Here is a 17,835-nt window from a genome sequence, read left to right on the forward strand (position 1 = left end):
AGCGAGCACCGCGCCGAGTCGGCAGCTCTTGCGAGAGGTGGCCAGGCTGGCGTCGGGACTCCGTTTCCCTCCAGCCTCCAGCGCGCCGGAAGTGGCTGCGAGACCCTTCCGCGGTGGCGTGCGGCGGAGCGGCGGCGGGCAGCGCGGCGGCGGGCGGCAGCGGCGCTCGCGGTGTCGGCGGGGATGGACGTGACCGGGCCCGACACCGACTGGCGCAGCACCAACTTCCGGCAGAAGCTCGTCAGCCAGATGTGAGTGCGGGCCGCTGCCTCGGCGCTGAGTAGGCCGCGGGCGGGCCTCGGCCACTGCCAGAGGGGCTTCAGCGGCTCCCGCGGCCGCCCGCGCCCGGGTGGCTGTGTGCCACCCGTCCCCGCTCCTCTGCGAGTCCTTCCCGGTGCTCCCCTTGCTGCCTGGGTTCGTTCGTGGTCCCCAGTGTGTCCTGTACCCTGGGCCCTTTTGCCATCCCCCTGCGAGGGGGCCTCGTTGCCAGGATTTGCTCAGGGCCTGTGCGGGGAGTAGCCGGGCCTGTTCTTTGACTTCATTTCTCCGATCCCCTCCCCTTTCACTTTCCTCTTGCCCAGGAATACCGACTTCCTGTCCCACCTGACAGCATCGGCTTTAGGGCTTCGATTGTGGCTGTGTACGTAGTGTTGCCAAGTTTGACTTATTCTGTCTTATGAAAACCACTGTAATTATCTTGCATCTGACTTTTTTTTTAGGGCAAAAATGAAATAAAAATGTCAGTGACTTAATGTTTTGGCTATTTTGGACAGGGATTTGCTTTCTTTTAGAGCAAGCATCATCGTAATTAGTATCTGATGCTTAAAAGGCTGTTTGGAAAAAAAAAAGTTAAACATGTTGCCTTTTCAGTTGTGCTTTGTGGAGCAATTGCTTTACTTGCGTTACTTTGCTGCTCTGCGTGCTTTTTCTATTTTGTGGAAGACTCTGTTACCCTACGAACTGAAAGACTTTTACGCTATGAAAGGTGACTGTTACAGAAGTGAAAGGACTGTTCAGTGCTTCTAAAGTAATATTGAAGTCCTTATTTATAGAAGCTTGAAAAGCTTGATCTTGCCTTGTTGCTTGTAAGAATCAATATTTAAAAACAGACTCTTTTTTTTTATGATGTGTAAACAGTATGCTGTTTGACTGCATGGGGTTTTGCTGCCTAACTGTGGGCTTTACTTAAGGTGCTGTTTCAGAGTTAAACTCTTATGGTATTAATTGAAGAAATACGATAATGTGTGCCTGTCAGAGCCGTACAAACTTTCTTGGTGTTCAGAACTGATGTTTGGCTTTCTAAACTTTCTGCAAAGTCATTAATCTTCTTAGAGTAATCTCTTGCTTTTTCTTCTCCTCATTTTCTACTCCTTCAACAAAACAAGCAAGCAAAAGTGCCCTTAAATGCTGTGTAACTTTGAAGAAATAAAATATGAGTAAGCACATGCAAACCTTAACACAGTAGACCTTTGGTTTTGTCTTTGCGCTGCAAACTGTAACTGTTCTTTCTCTGAGCAGTAAGCAATGCTGTTAAATGTTTCAATGGAGGCATACAGCAAGAGATAAAAAAAAAATTACTGCTGCTGACCAGTAGAATCTTTAAGGTTAATAGCACATGAAGAGACGGCAATAATTTTAAACTTTTAATTCTTATTGTGAAAAAATAGAAATTAAATGTTCTCAGTTTGTTGTTTTACATATGTGCACAGATGTCTGTCATCTGTGTGCTTTTTGTAATGGATGACATAGTCTTTTTTTTTTTTTTTTAGGATCGTGTCTGTAAGTGGTGTTTCTTTCTTGCATTCCATCCAATTTTGTAGTACATATCATATGTTTGTATTCACTATCTTGTTTTAAAAAGCAAACAAACTTGTTACTGAGATAAGTGTACGATGACTGCAGTGGATTTATTTTTTTTTTTTTTAAGTGATTCATATGTGCTAGATGTCTGAAAAAAAACTTGACTTGGTTTTATGTTGGTACTCGGAAGAAAGTGACGCTAGCCAGAAACAGGATGTGAAATAGATAGATTTGTTGAATGAGAAATAGAAGCAATATATTGGCTAAAAAGACTTGAGCTCTGTGTGCAACATTTCCTGTTTCTTTCTATAAGCTTCCAGTTTTGCCTTTAGTGGGGCTTATGTGGAAGAGGAAGGTAATTAAAATAAATATCTAGCAAATAATCTGAAAGTTTTCTTGATTTGTGGAAAGGTTGTTCCTAGCAGTTACAAAAATACGCTGTCTTATACGTATGTATATCTCGCAGTTCATCCTGCAAATAATAAGTGATATTTATTTGTCAAGATGAATACTAACACTTGGTCTTAAACGTTAACTTAAATGTATGGAGCATTCACATAACTCATTTTGAGTGCCTTGTTATAGCTTCTGGATACAGAATGCTGTGTGGAATAGGTATCCTAGTGAATGTGTCAGTGGTCAATGTGCGTGATTTTGTTGTCATCGTTTGGGAGAGTACTGCATCTGATGACCTAAGAAGCCCCCTTCAGTATTGGGTTCTGGTGTGACCGCAGGCCCAAGTGGGACTTCCATATTCTCACAAGATCCAGGAAAGCCTGAGCTCAGATGACTGAGACCAAGGAGTGGCTTTGGCTTCTGCCAGGTTGTTCCAGGAGATGGTGATGATGTAGGGAGTGTGAAGATCATCTGCATTGCTGCTTTCTATGAAACGCTTCACAAAACCAGTTCATAAAGTAGCCTGAATTTTGTATTCCAGCCTAGATTGATAGGGGACTGAGGCCCTTCATGTCTTTACGTGTTCTGTCCAGCAAATGTGAATAAAGTAATATGAGTGATTCCTGTTTCGAGAATTCAGGCAAATAAGGCCAAGGACGCAGGTGTTTCTCCCTTCCTGGGGCTGCAGAAAGTGAGGGAGGGATGTGTTTTATAAATGCTTATTTTGACACAGCTGTGAACTGAAGAAGCTACTGCCTCTACAATACCTCTTCATGGCAAGTGTTTGGGTTGCTGTACAGAAAACCTGATAAGGAAATTTCTCAAAGTTAAAAATAACTTGGGAGAAGTTGTTATTTTTAACCTTGGTTCTTCTTCAGTACCACTGATAGCACAGCCGCACAGACAATTGTACTGGCATAGCTTGGAAGGAGTAGCTTCTTACCTCTACTGCAGGATGTAACTTCTGCTGGAGGATATGCTTATGAAGGGGGGATTCTATGTGTAGTGGGAAGGGTTTTTTTTTTCATCACTGCAGAATTGGAAAGAAAGGTGACGCTAGGACAAGGCCTTAGGGAGGCTGCATTGTCCTTTACTTTCCCCTCTGTAGCTAAAGGCGGTGCTCAGGGGACTGAGGCCCTTCGTGCCTTTGTGTATTCTGTCCAGCAAATGTGGATAAAGTAATGTGGATGATTCCTTTTTTGGGTTGTCTGCTAGTCTGTGTTATGTGGATATTCCTGCAGTGAGGGCTGCTGTGGATGAAATTTGTTATGTCCGATCTGTCACTAACAGAAATGTTGTGTGGGACAGCATGGTGTGCACAAGATGAAGTGATTTAAGTTTATTGTATTTGTTGGTATTTACTTGGAGGTTTTTAAACTTTGTAACATGGATAGATTTGGCTAATGGCTTACTAGCAAGCTTAACACCCCCTCTCCATTGTTGTTTTAAGCAAGAAAGGTTTGTTGAACTGGGTGTTACAATGATCAAATAGTCTATTTCATGAAGGAGCATTCGGTGATGTATATGGCTGCATGTGGTGTTGGCCCTGGAACTCATTGCCCTTTTGTTTCATTGGAACAACTGATTCATGCAGTCATGATGTGAACTGGATGGGGGAGCTGGTAGAGTTTTGAAGGAGAACGTGTTTTGCAAGATTTTTGAACTAGACTAGCTGGCCTGAGTGAGAGGTTGCATATTATTGGGCTGGAAACAAGCTTCTTGGAAATGGGAGGGGAATTCCTGAAGCTGGTGTTGAATGCTTCATCTCGTGAAACAACAACTTTTGAGTGTTTTGCATGAAACGAAAAAGGCAGAGTTTTAGTGCACATCTGACAATACGTTTAGCAAGTGCTTATGAGGTGGATGAAGGTTGAATTAGCTGGTACCATCTAGTTTCCAGGGTTTTAATGAGTTTGGTGCTCTGCAAGGATATGGTACATTATTTGGTATCCTTAACTCTGTGCTAAAGCTGTGGCTTTGGGTTTTTTAGTGACTTTTCCAGTCTTCTAATGTAAATATTTTTATGTTGATTGCAGATGAATATGTAAACAAAGAGCAAGTCCTGTGTTTTTCTCTTCCTCCTAGTCTAAACTTTTCTTGGAATGCTAACAGATATGACATGGAGCACTTGACGTGGCATTATTGGTGATGCAGATGTAGTCATTATAAAATGTCTTTCATGTTCTAGAACATCAAAACAAAATGGTCAATACATATACAAGTAGATAACTTTTTGCGATGGATTTTTTTTCCAAGTTCCTGATACCACATTGATCACTGTCTGTATCGCAGCCACTTAGTACTACCTACATGTTACTTCCTTTACTTTTCTTCATACTTTCTGCCTGCTCAGTTCTTGGTGCTCTCAAAATGAGAGGCGTTGTCCTTGTACAATGAGACTGAGAAGTTAAGGAGGATTCAGAGAGTAGTGTGGATATAGAGGCAGCATTTCTGAAAGGGAAAGCGTTAAAAAAAGGGAGGTGCCAATCAAGAATTGGATATGGCTTCTTCAGCAGCAGCAGAGCTTCTTTATGAGCAGCTCCCTTTAAGAATTGTTTGCACTTGGAAGAATAGTTATTCTGCTTTGTGTTCATATTCTGCTTCAGTTTAACATGCTTCATGTGTAAACAGCTTTTTTTTTTTTTAGTGTCTGCCAGAGCACTCAAACAAGTTACTGTGAGAGCAGGTAGCTATGTTCCACTGTCTTCTACCTGCTACACCAGATTAGCTGTATGCTACTAGTTTGCAAGGTAAGGGTGTGAGCTGTGGCAGCCTAAGCTCCGGCTTTTTAAGGCTATAGCATCTGCTCTTCTCACTTCTGTGACTGTGTTACTGAGTTAGTTCAGGAAGCTGAACCAGCTTACTGCTCATGCAAGCACCGTTCCTACTGCGTGGGAGGTGGTAGAAAGTCCAGGGGAAGAAAACAGTAGACCACCTTCAGGCTGGCTGAGACTTTCAGGGATCGCTTACCCTAACAGGCATTTAGTGCAGTGTAGTTGCTCATGTAACAACAGTTACTGAGAAATAAGTAGCTGAAATGTTAATTACAAGGTGAAAGTATTTCCTGGTATCTTGTTTCTGGAATTTAGACTGTAGCTGCTAGGCTGCTTTAAAACAGAACAGGTTTTGCCGTGAAGTGAAATCTTTCCAAGAATGAGAGTGCCTGGAGGGTTTGAATAGGACTGTTGACCTGGCTGAACTCCTCGTTTTAGGATGTCTTTATCCGGATGCATGTTTCACAGTTGAATTGCTTGCTACTTTTAGATGTACTGAGAATGTCCCTTCTTTTCCACCCGCATCCTTAGCAATGTGGGGTTTTGTGTGGGGTGTTTGTTTTTTGTTTTTTTGTTTTTTTTCTTTTCATATTGCATGTTCAGTATCCCATCCAGAGGGCAGATCTAGATCCAGTTTACTAGAGGTGTGATGGAGAAAGGACAGCAAGTCCCTGTGATTCTAGCTGGTAAATGGGAAAGAACAGTAAGGGAATTGAAAGCTTTTTATTACCAAACCTGTTCGTTTTCTTCCTCTTTTCATCTTACTACCTGCTGCTTTCATGTAGATTGTCCTCTCCCTGCCCTGCACATCACTGCACCTGTGTTTTATCTGCCCCTGATCAATGCTCCCAGTGATTATTCTCACTCGTTGGTCAAATCTCTCTGCCTTTAGGCATTTTTTTTTTTTAAATCCATTTTAGAGAATTATTTTGGAAATGCCTGATGCTAGGCAGGCTCAAGCCCATTGTTCACCAGACATGGATTACATTAATCCTGTCATTCAGCTTTCCTCTGATGGACAGATCCTGGCATCTTGTCAAAATGATATATCAGGTGGTAAAATAATGAGTTGCTTAGCATTTTTCTTGAATTTTTGCAAAGAATATTTGTGTTGCCTTTTAGAAATCAATTGGCTTTTCTCCATTATTTGAAGAAATTTTAAAGGGTGGCAATTTTAAGTAATGTATGCGGTGTGCTTTTTTCAAATCTATAAATGAGAAGGCTAAAAAGCTGTTTTACAGACCTTCCTAACTATAGAAAGTATTTTCTGACATCCTCAATTAATACTTAGCCTTGTTTTTTCCTCTTTTTTTTTTTTTTTCAGTGATGACGCTATGAGGAAGGCTGGTGTTGCCCATAATAAATCCAGCAAAGATATGGAGAGTCATGTGTTTATGAAGGCCAAAACAAGGGTAAAGCATCTCTGTTTGTTTCCAGAAGTTACTGGGGTGTCAAAAGAAGCTTGGAACAACCCACAGAAATAGCAAACCCAAGTCACTTAGTTAACTGTCTCTGCTTAGAGTAAATAGTTATGCAAAAATTTTTATTTATATGTGCTTTGTTTACCCTGAGGGAGAGTGAGGCGTTTTGCATCCAAAATACGCATCAAATTGGACTTCAGTCCAAGACAGCTTTGCTGATGCTGCAGCATTTAGTGCATATATGGGACCATATTTAATTCTTGTCCAAAGACTTGTGTGTAGTGAATTGCATAGAATTTCCTTTATCTACAGTGTAGCACCATTCCGTAAGACCAGTTTGGTGGTCAGGAGAGACTAAGATATCAATGAAAAAGCAATGTCAAGAGTGAGAACAAAGGAAGTGTTGTGGTCTCTGTGAAAGTCTGGTTATCACATATAATTCTAGACTCCACAGAAATGTAAACTTATTTCCTGGAGCTGTGTTACAAGAAGTTGGATACTGTTGCTGTCTCCAAACAAGCAGCATTTGAAATAGAACTTGTATGGTGAAAGTTTTATAATGCTGATGTCACAAACTTATGCTTGCTTATGGCATCCTCACTGGTGAGTTGGTAGTTTTATGGGGAGGAAGGCTGTCTCAGCCCTCTGCAGTTTGTCTTATGCATTATGAAGCACACTAGTAAAATCCTGCAAAGAATATTTTTTTTTCCCTTCTGACACTTCTATCATATGTTAGTCTTTAAAGTTGTTAACTTACTTGTATTTGTAATACTAACTTAGCTTAAAAAAAGTTCTTGTACTATGAACGTGACTTAGTTCAAGGACTAAAGTAAGTCAGTGTAGCAAGTAAGCAGGTTCAATCCTTAAGAAAAAGGAATTAGAGTGGGTAAAAGTGGAAAATAAATATATTGGTTTATAATTATGTTCACTTATTGTGGTCCTATTAGTGTGACTGTCACAGGGGTTCTTTCCAGTGAACTTTGTGGTTTCTTGTACCATCAACCCCAATGACCTATTAGTAAAAATATTCTCACCTAGTTAATGAACAGACTGTTTCTTGCAAGTGAACTGTTCTGAAAAGCTCACAGACATTGTAAAGTAAAATTTGTTATCTTGAGGAAGAATACTGAAGAACCAGAAAGTCATGGTTGCAATGTTTTTATTTCCTATGCTAAATTACTTATTTTTCACCTTTAGGAGGAATATCTTTCTCTTGTGGCCAGACTTATTATCCATTTTCGAGATATTCGTAAGTAGTTGTTTGGTTTTGTTTTTTTTTTCTCAGTAATGAAGTTGCTCATCCCATCCTCCCAAAAAAGTAAATTTTAGGGTTTGTATGTGTGTTTCAACTTGTGATTCTTCAAAAGTTCCTTTAAAATTTTTCTCCTAATATACATGCTTAATGTTTAAATAGTGTTTCTTTTACACATCCATCTATAATTCAAAAGTCTTTGAGAAATTATTTAAACTTACTACTTTTTCCACCTTCCTATTTTTTTTCCCTGTATTTTTGCTTTCTTTCCATTGTTTTTGTAGCATTCTGGCCACCACATTGGCTTACGTTAATGTACTTTGTTAGAACTACAGTAGACAGTGATTTTTTTAAATTATTATGTGGATATATTTCTTGTAGAGAGGATAACTGAAGGGCCAGATTTATGTGTGACAAGATTAACAGAAGCATTTAATTGTTCTTCCTTTGCAGACAATAAGAAATCTCAAGCCTCGGTCAGTGGTAAGAGCTCTTTTATTTTTTCCCCTTCCCCCCATTTCTAAACAGAACAGCTTAGAATTTAGAGCTGTGGTGTACTAAGAATAAGAAAGCAGTGGATTCCCTAGCTGGAATATTAAATGCTGCTGGAGGAAGGGAAAGGTAGCGTGGTCGTCTTGGAGCTCTTCAGTGATGAGAGTGACAGGCTTGGACAGCGTTTTGGATATAACACAGGAGACCTGTTTGTACTTTTCTTATCTCACAACACTAAGATTCTTGAAAAAAACAAGAGTGAGGGTGAATAGTCTCCTGCTGAGCAGTCAAGGTTTCTCCCTGTTACCAACTTTGGGCTCCTCACTCAGTGTGTTGCATTACAGGCAATTCTTGTGTTTGTGGGGCATACGCGCTCTGCAATTTGAATGGAGTTAGATCTGATCGTGTCTTCTGCCTCTGTGCTACTTCTTACAGCAGTGTGTGTTAGGAACGTAGTAGGATCCTCTATTTTTTTTCTTTTGTAGGCTAAGTATGCAGTATCTGTGGTTGATTAACATCCAGCCTAGAGAGCTGGAAATTATTTTACAAGTTTTCTTAAGAAAGAAGGGCTGTTGCATCCAAGTTACAAGCCAGATATCCTCATGGAGTTTTGTTGGCAGCTTGTTTTGGCTTGCATATGAATTCAGAGGTGGATAAATTCATTTTCTCTAATGTATTTAAAATCTATTTGGAACTTGGAAAATCTGAAGCACTTTAAGTAGTCTCCAGTCTATTTACAGAGAGGCAAAGATGTACCAGAAGCCTCTTATGGTCTCACAGGCCAAGCAGTTAATTGTTAGATTCTCAGGTTATTTGATCTAGTCATGATCTGAAGCTGACAGATCAGAATGTAGATGATGGAGAACAGAGGATTTTGGGGAGGCAATTGCTGCTGGCTGCATATTGGTAACTATTTTCTTTGTAGATCCGATGAATGCCCTGCAGAATCTAACTGGAGGTCCCCCAGCAGGGGCACCTGGAATGGGCATGGCTTCCCGAGCTCAAGGAGCACCAATGGGTGGGATGAGTGGTCTTGGCCCAATGGGACAACAGATGAGTCTTCCAGGGCAGCAGCAGCCTCCTGGAACCTCGGGAATGGCCCCTCACGGTATGCCCGGTGTCTCTACAGCTACTCAGCAGAGTAAGTGTTCAGTTTGCTTCAACCACTGGAATTGTTAGATCAGCCGTTCAGTACGTGACTTTTCCACAATGAAAGGGTGCTGAAGACATTTCATACTTCTGGCTAGATCAGCCAAGTGAACTGCAGGAAGAATTGATTTCAAATACTGCTACCTAATGGGATAAATGTCTTCCTTAGTATAGTGAAGAAAGTCTAGCTGTTGTATGAGCAAATGCTTCTTTCATCCTACAAGATTTCAAGTTCAGAATTTTGTTTCTGTAGAACTTGCCTGTTTTCTTTGGGTATGGTCCTTCCTGCTGGTGACCTCTGTGCATCTTTCCTCCTGCACATTTCTACATTCTTTACCTAGGTTGCTGACTCTATAGGCAGTGAGAATTAAAGGTTGGTAGTAGGAGGTGTCATTAATTCTGTTGTTAATGTGCCTCGTCCATTTGAGGAAGCAAAAGTGTATTCTGCTAATGAAGAATATTAATATACTTTAGGAATTATCTTCAATTATTTTAAGTTATACTGGGTAACTGTCTCTCACACTGTTCAGGTCTCATGTTTTAAGTACAGTCTACCTTCTTTTTAGCCCAGCTTCAGCTTCAGCAGATAGCTCAGCAGCAACAGCAGCAGCAGCAACAATTCCAGCAGCAGCAGGTGGCTTTACAGCAACAGCAATTCCAGGCCCAGCAGTCAGCCATGCAACAACAGTTTCAGGTCCAGCAGCAGCAGGCAGCAGCAGCTGCAGCAGCCCAGCAGCAGCAGCAGCAGCAGCAGTTGCAAGCCGTCCAGCAGCAGCAACAGCATATGCTGAAACTGCAGATGCAGCAGCAGCAAAACCAACAGCAGGTGATGACAAACAATTACAATGGCAATTGGGGTGATCTTTTTTCAGTTACTCGTCAAGTGAGGCTTGGCTTGCGTGGAAGTACTTGAGTGTCAGCTTTGCCGATTTTTAACAGGTCTCCATTTTGGGGCAGAACTTCAGTTTAGACTTGCAAGTTAAGTGGCAACAACGTATTACATCCCAGAGGAGAGGCTAATGGTTCTTTGTTAGCTTTTGTCTGTCATAGCAATAGAAAGTTAAAACCTTTGTCTCATATAAACATCAGGATAGTCTTACATTTTGACAAGAGCAGAGCTGTGGGAAAGAACTAAAAGCACTTGTATTACTCTAGAAAAGGTGACTGTTTAGTTATTGTGTGAATTACACATTGCCACTCTAAAAAAATGCGTACTGCGCACGTCATATATATGTGTCATCCTTAGGCCAAAAGCAGAAGAGGAAACTTCAGCTGTTATGCTCTTGTGCAGTTTCTGGTAAATAGTGGTGCTGATGCAGGGTAGTTACATTTGAAGAAGTGCTTCTGGGCCCATTTGTACAGGAGAAGCTGATGGAGTTCATCTTTGCTTTTGAAAACTGTTTTAGTGGCGAGACAAGCTTCTAATAGTGAAATCACGGGATGTGCACTACGTAGAGTTAAAATATATATGAAGAGTGAGTGGATAAAAAGGTTGAGCTTTCCTTTTGGGCTTAAAACTTCAGCCTGATGTATTACAGTTCTGTTTGCTCTTGGTTTATGCTATAAAAATAAGGCTACCATTGCATTGCTGGAAGCTTTAGCATCCTGGCTTTTCCTTCTTTTCAGATGCAGCAGCAACAGCAGCAGCAACAACTACAGCGAATTGCACAAATGCAGCAGCTGCAGGCAGCACAGGCTATGCAGGCACAGCAGCAGCAGCAACAGCAGCAGCAGCAACAGCAGCAACAAATACCACAACAACAGATACAGCAGCAGCCACCTCAGCAAGTAATACAACAGCAGATGCAACAGATGCAGCAGCAGCAACAGCAGCAGCAGCAGCAACAACAACAACAGGTTGCTCAGGCGCAACAGTCTCAGCTTCCGCCACAGTCCCAGCCTCAACCCCAGCCCATGGTCTCTCAGCCACAGGCAATCTCAGGACAAATTCCTAGTCAGGTTATGCCTGTTACTCTGACGCCACAGCAATTAAAAGCAATGCAGGTAAGGGCTAGTGACCAGCTCATTGTTGGTTTGTTATGATCCTCTAGAGAAATAAAAAAAGTTCTTTGACTTTTGCTAATAATGAAGTAGGAAAAAACATGGATTATTAAGAAATCTGTAGTTAGCATGTTATGAGTATGCAGAGTTTAAAGATTTATGCCTAGGCCTGCCAGAACAGAACAGTTTTGTGTCTAAGAGTAAGACTTCTGGAAATCTGTGAAAAACATTCATGCAGCTAATATTTGAAAATAATTTCTTATTTTACTCTTTAATGGACAAGTGAAAAAAAAGAAAAAGAAACAAACTGGTTAAAGAAAAATCACCTGTGTGGTATTTGCTATTCTAGAACATGAACAAGTCCTGTAAAGTGCCTAATGCTTGTGACTGGAGCCCATGTTGGCTCTCTAGCATGCTGACTTTGCTTCTGCTGCCATGTTTAGAGGTTTTGGTTAAACTTTAAGATACCAGTAGTTCCTGCCTTGAAAAGAATGTGGACAAGACAACAGTTTTACTTTGTTGAACCTCTTGCTGGGTCGTCCTCTTAATGTTCAAAAAAAACTGCACCTATTGCATTACAATGATCTTTTTTTTTTTTAAATTTTTTTTTATTTTTTTTATTTTTTTTTGGCTCCTTATGTGCTGTTGAGCAAAAGCTCAGATGTAATCCCAAGACCTGCTTTTCTTTTGGCCTTGCTGGGAGGAGTGGAGTGTCAGCCACACTTGAGAAATTATTGACTCCACATGGGGGGTTGATACATTCACTTTGTGCTCCTACCAGCTAAGCTAGGAGTAGTTAGATGGCACGTACATCACACTGACAGTGACAATGAAAGTATAAACATTTGAAATGCTAGTCACTGGTAGGTGCTTGATACAGTGTACTTGAGGGAATTCAACACCTATGTAGTTAACTATGTTTGCCAGGAAGTTGAAGTATCTAGTATTGTTGTAGGAAGACCTGATAGTATAGGGAAGAAGTTGCAAGAAGTAATCGGATCTTGGGTGCACAGGCTATGGGAAGATGGTCTAAATGTTAGAAATACGGGAACTTGTTTTCGTAAAGAAAGCTGAAAAACTGTGAAGAGTAGGCACGTGAGGCTGATCTTGTCTCCACACCGTTTTTTATGAGTGTAGTCAATATAGTTGAAGTAAGCGTCATACCCTAATCAGATACGTATGTTTACTGGTTCTTTCTTTTCATACTCAAGGTAAGAGCTCAGCTGGTCCAGCAGCAGCAGCAGGCAGCGGCAGCAGTGCAAGCAGCTCAGGCCCAAGCTGCTCAGATGGGAGCTTCAGGGCAGGTAAGGGCCCAGGAGCCAGTGTCACTAATTATAGGCCTGTAGCAAGTGCATGCTAGAGGTGAGCATGGAGATGGGTTTCTGGTGGCTTTCTGATGAGGGATCTGACACTGGTCATCCCTGTTATAAAGGGGATATGGACTTTTATGCTGTTTCTCCTTTGCCTGGAGTCAGAGGCAGGATTTCATTGACAACCTCTCTGTGCATGCTCTCTGTCCTGAGTAGGTAAGATTGCTGCCTGAACTGACACAGGAATGCAAATCAGTAAGATGGGCTACTGTGGTCACGCTACAAGTCTGACTGTTGGTATCTGGAGGGTATCACCTCTTCTTTTTTTAAACTTTCTTAGGTGACTGCTTTGTTGTGTAAACTGATTTCTGTACTGTGAATCTTTGCCTGCTATCTTTACTCACATGTGATTTACCTTCCATCTCCGTGTATCGACCATAAAAAATAGTATAGACAATGAAATTTTTCTGCACTCCTTTTCCATTCCTTTCATCTTTCGTTCTTTTTCTGAGTGAAATGATCAATAGATATAGATTGCTCTTGTTCTGGATGTGAATTGTAAAGAAAAAATGGCATGTGTCACAAGTGCAGAGTTACACTTAAAAAAAAAATGCTGGGTGAAAGCTTATTGTCTAACATAGTTTTCTTATCCTACAATACACTTGTAGCCCCAGTGATTGTTCCTTGATGTGTGTCTGGTATGAAGGAGACATGGGGAAAAAAAATTGGGAATGGCTTGAGCTGAACCTCTCATCCCATTTTCCACAAGAATATGAAATAATCTTTTGTGGCTTACCTCTGTAGTGTTTCATATTGAGGCGTTTTACAGACATGGGTAAGTACAATTATCACCACTTTATAGATGAAGAGACTGAGGCAGACAGATGGACTGAGGTTGACTAGATTAATGGCAGAGTTATTTTTGTATACCCAGATGTTCCATGTCTGTATGCACAAGTGATATTACAGATTCACTAAGACATTTGGAAGCTTTTTACATGGACTGTAATAAATTGGTTCTTCAACACACATCTCCCAGACTTTTATCAGGAATAGTGTCTCGTACCATCATAACTCTCGTGTGGCCCACATCCTTGTTGGTGGCTAAGTTCTCTTTCTGTGTTGGTCCTTTTGCTTGTGTCAACATAACACAGGATGTAGGTGGTAAGTACAGTTGGTACAGTACTGGCAGCAATGCAGAATTATCTTTCTGCAGTTGAAATATGAATTAAAACTTCTGTTTGTTTCTTAAATAATTTCCAGGTGGGAGCTGCAGGAACTTAGGCTGACTGGAAGGGGACTCTGACTTTGTTTCTTTTTACTAACTTAACGGTGCTCTTTTCAGCTCCTAAGCAGATGGCTTGTGCTTATATAAAGTCAACTTAATTCTTGCTCCGTTTAGTGAATTCATATGCCAGTGGCTTAATAGCACGGTGCATGTGAAACGTTTCAGGTGATAAGATGGTTGGCCGTGGGTTTTGTATTGCAGCTTTATTCAGACATGTTTAGCGAACTCGGGGATTGCTTATTATTGCAGATGGAGTTTAGAAAATTCCATGTACAGACTTTACTCCGTTTGCGTTCCTGCCATTCAATATGAGTCTATTAAAATTCACTTAATGCTGTGAAGTTGAAGAATTAAACGGGTGTCTTGTACTTGTGTAAATATTTTCTGTATTTAAGATTGTGGCTGTGTACGGTATTACAGTGGAGCTTCAATGTTAGGAGTGTGTAGGGATTTTCTTTAATTTATAAGTAGTTTCTTTTAAGAGTAGATTTTGTTTTGTATTTAGTACATTTTTCACTAGCACCAGCATTTTAAAGAAATCTGTCTTAATTTCTTAATTTGGTTCAGGGAGCTTTTATTATAAACACACCCTATCCTAATCTTTGCTTGTTACATTTAAACTTAGTCTCTAGGGGCTTTCAAACTGAGAATTTTGCTTTATATGGCTGCGGTTTTCCTTTTCCCTCCAGTTTCTGTTCATCCTTTCTACATAAAAGTAAAAGCAATCCCAGGTTTAAATGTGGATCCATGTGAGTTTTGATGTTCTCTGAAGTTGTAAAGACGCCATGGAGGTCAACGTTAGCCTGCTTGGGTGTCTAGTCTTTACGAGCATGTAACTCACAGGTGAAGCTGGTGATAAATAAACAAAGTAGTGTCCTAGTGACTGGAGTTAAGTATTAATAAAGTTTAAATTGCTGTTCTGGTGCAACTCCTTCAGGTGCTCATAATGCAGATAGGCTGTTGCTCTGAAAATCAGAGCTGCCTTTAGTGGAGTGACAGTGGCACAGGACTTGCCTATACTCACCAGAAGCTGCATGTTTACAGAATTCTGAATCTTTCGATTTTAGATGAAAGAAAATTACAGGTTCAGGATTCTAATTGTTATATTCCACTTCATTTTTATAAAATAATGAATTTTGTATCTTACATTGGAGGGAGACTCTTCCTCTGTTTGCTCTCTGTTTTTATGGGGTAAAATTCTTGATTCTGTAAACTGAGGTAAATCAATTTAACTTGTGGAGGAGGATTTGCCTTCAGTTTAAATATTTTTCAAAAATACTTGAACACTTCTGGTTTTACACTGACAAGAACAACTCCTTCATAGATATATTGCTTTGCATCAACCAGACGTAATCTTTGGAACCTCGTTTCCTGAATCCTTTGTCAAAGGGCCACACATTTCATAAATGTAAATCAGCTGGAGAATGGGAAAAATAGATTACTTTTGTTAAGAGAGTGTAATTGGTCTAATTTTATGTATACACTTCCATTCCAAAGCACATATTTCAAAAACCAAAGAATACAACAAATGAAAACTAAAGTTGTGCACATGTGCATAAATGTTTGACCAACCACAATACAGCAAACAGCTGAAAGCCTTTGAGTCGGAGTTTGTCATGCTGGTGTTCACTTAAACTGTGAATATGCTTCTAATTTCCTTGACCTTGGAGGAATTAATCTAAATCTTCACACTTTGGTGGTGTGGCATGAGAAACAGGACCAAGATGGGACTTGTGGGTCACCATAATATCCCTGGGATTTCACACACTGCAGAGATCCATGTGCATTCACGAGGGTCTAAGATGGGGTGATTGTGCCTGGGAGGATATGTTTGGTTTTTTTTATCCCTAGCAACTCCCCCCCCCAAGTCCCCCTTTTTTTTTTGTTTTTGTTTTTGTTTTTTTTTTTTTTTGTTGTTGTTGTTCTTGTTGTTAGGGTTGTGTTGCTTCACCAGCTCTCATGTTGATACTGTAGCTCTTCACTGCACTTTGTAGCATCCACCTGTGCTTTGTGCCAGTGCTGGGTTGTTGTGTTTGCTTGTGGTGGCTGCTGCATGTTGTGTGTGTACATGTGCATGTGTGTGTGATGTCTGAAACGCTCTCATTTGTTTCCCTTTTGAAATCCTGTCTCTGACCATCCCTCTTTACCTGGATGGAAAGGGACTGCATTGCTCTGATGTTGTGAACTAACAGCTGTGCTGAATTTTATGCTGTTTTCTTTATCAGTTATTGCTTTTCTTTTTCAGTCTTGCTATGTTGTATTTAATTTTATTTATTTTTAACAATTGTAAGCACATGCATTCTCTGACTCTCTAAAGACATGTTGCTGGCTGCTTCAATCCATTTACATAGCACACTAAGCAAGAATGCCCCAAACCGTTTACTGAAAGGAGACTTCGCTAACTTGTAGGTTAGTTAGGGCTTGTACAAGTTCCTTGGTAATATGTATGCTGGAAAAAAAAAGTAGTCCAGAGAACTTTACTGTAGATGTTTGACATATGAAACAAAAGCTCTTGTACTCCTAAGTGAATCTGCCAAAGTCACCTGAATACTACCTCAAAAATATGCTATATTTGCTGTAAATTCTCAGCATATGCAGTCTAATACCAAATTTTAATTAACGGAGGGCTATACAAATATATTTGATTGAACTTGTATGGCTCATGCAGGCTGATGGTTCTGGAGTGCACTTCTAGACACTGCAGAGTAGCAGAGTCCTTAGACTATTTTAAAATACAAATTCTGATGCTAACCTTCATTATTTGTCCTAAATGATTGTGCTTCAATGTGGGCTTAGTGTATATAGTGGATGAATAAGCTTGGGGCAGATTGTGGACTTGTAACAGAGTATTTTAGCACAGCTTAATAAAGAGGAATGGGTATTTGTCAAAATGATGGAAATTACAAGGATACATTTGGCTTATTCGGCGGGTTATAGAAGAAAGTAAACAGCTTTTTCAAACCCAGAAGTCCTTTTTTTTGTCTTTGACGTTGTTATACTGTCATAGGTTAGGTTGGTCTGAAGTTTTGCTCACTGTGGAGCATTCTAACTGACAGTTGCTGTTGAACAGTCTGCTAAATTATTTTACAATGAATGCTGGCATAAGCAAATACTACTAAATCCTTTGAGTCCACAGTGGGGGAAAGCCCATCAGACACCTGTGGCATTATATAGCTTTTATAGGTAGCATGCTTGACAACAACCTTAGAATACTTATTTCCAAGAAGTCTAGAAATTCAAGATGTCAGGCAAAATTTATTAAAAGCCCTTCGTGCAAATGATAGCACAGGCAACCCTTAACCCATGAATCGGAATCTACGTGTCAACTCTCTCAGGATACTGAGAATTCATTAGATGCTTTCTCAAAATGGATAGAGTATAAAGAGGAGTTTGATTTATAAGCTAGCATGTTAGGTTAACCTTTAGGGAAAAGCTTGCTAACCTTCCCTTCGTGCTCCCCCTCCCCCTAATTCCTGGAGGTTGCATGTGCTTCTCATCCTGCCAGTGCACTGCATTTCTTGTTTTGCGATTACTTTTGTCTGTTGTCCCTCTGTCCTCAAAGATGATCACCGCACCTATGGCCCGAGGTGGGATGCAAATAAGACCACGGTTCCCGCCTACCACTGCTGTGTCTGCTACACCGCCAAGCTCCATTCCTTTGGGCGGACAGCAAATGCCACAGGTATTTACTGAGTCAACGCACGTTGTGTCAGGAATTGTGCAAAGCGTTCAATACATGGTTGTATAGACTTGATTTCAAGCAAGGGGAAGTTTGCTCTTTCATCAAACAGCTGACTTGCTGCCGTTACTCATGGTATTGGGCTGTTTAGGTTTTTTTATGGATCCTTTTTCATTTTAAATAATGGGTTTTCTGAGAGCTTGGGATGTCAAATAAAGCATTTTTAAAGCAGCATAGATGTCTATTTTAACATTTAAAATGTTTCCATGATGG

At 40.6% G+C, this 17,835-nt stretch overlaps 1 protein-coding gene across 3 annotated transcripts in view; it reads left to right on the plus strand.

Moving 5' to 3' along the window:
- The first annotated feature begins 62 nt into the window (after positions 1 to 62).
- MED15 (mediator complex subunit 15) overlaps positions 63 to 17,835 on the plus strand; it is a 28,697-nt gene continuing 10,924 nt past the window's right edge. Inside the window, exons 1-9 of one of the 3 annotated variants that reach the window (XM_086761721.1) lie at positions 63 to 251; positions 6,295 to 6,382; positions 7,589 to 7,640; positions 8,097 to 8,126; positions 9,061 to 9,276; positions 9,851 to 10,110; positions 10,911 to 11,288; positions 12,497 to 12,589; positions 17,446 to 17,565. In XM_086761721.1, the coding sequence (XP_086617847.1) occupies positions 184 to 251; positions 6,295 to 6,382; positions 7,589 to 7,640; positions 8,097 to 8,126; positions 9,061 to 9,276; positions 9,851 to 10,110; positions 10,911 to 11,288; positions 12,497 to 12,589; positions 17,446 to 17,565 (1,305 nt within the window). In that variant the 5' untranslated portion in view covers positions 63 to 183. The remainder of the gene's footprint in view (positions 252 to 6,294; positions 6,383 to 7,588; positions 7,641 to 8,096; positions 8,127 to 9,060; positions 9,277 to 9,850; positions 10,111 to 10,910; positions 11,289 to 12,496; positions 12,590 to 17,445; positions 17,566 to 17,835) is intronic. The other 2 variants (XM_086761720.1, XM_086761722.1) reach the window with 2 other exon arrangements.

Source organism: Chlamydotis macqueenii, chromosome 17 (genome assembly GCF_036417535.1).
Source record: "Chlamydotis macqueenii isolate bChlMac1 chromosome 17, bChlMac1.mat, whole genome shotgun sequence".
Lineage (NCBI taxonomy): Eukaryota > Metazoa > Chordata > Aves > Otidiformes > Otididae > Chlamydotis > Chlamydotis macqueenii.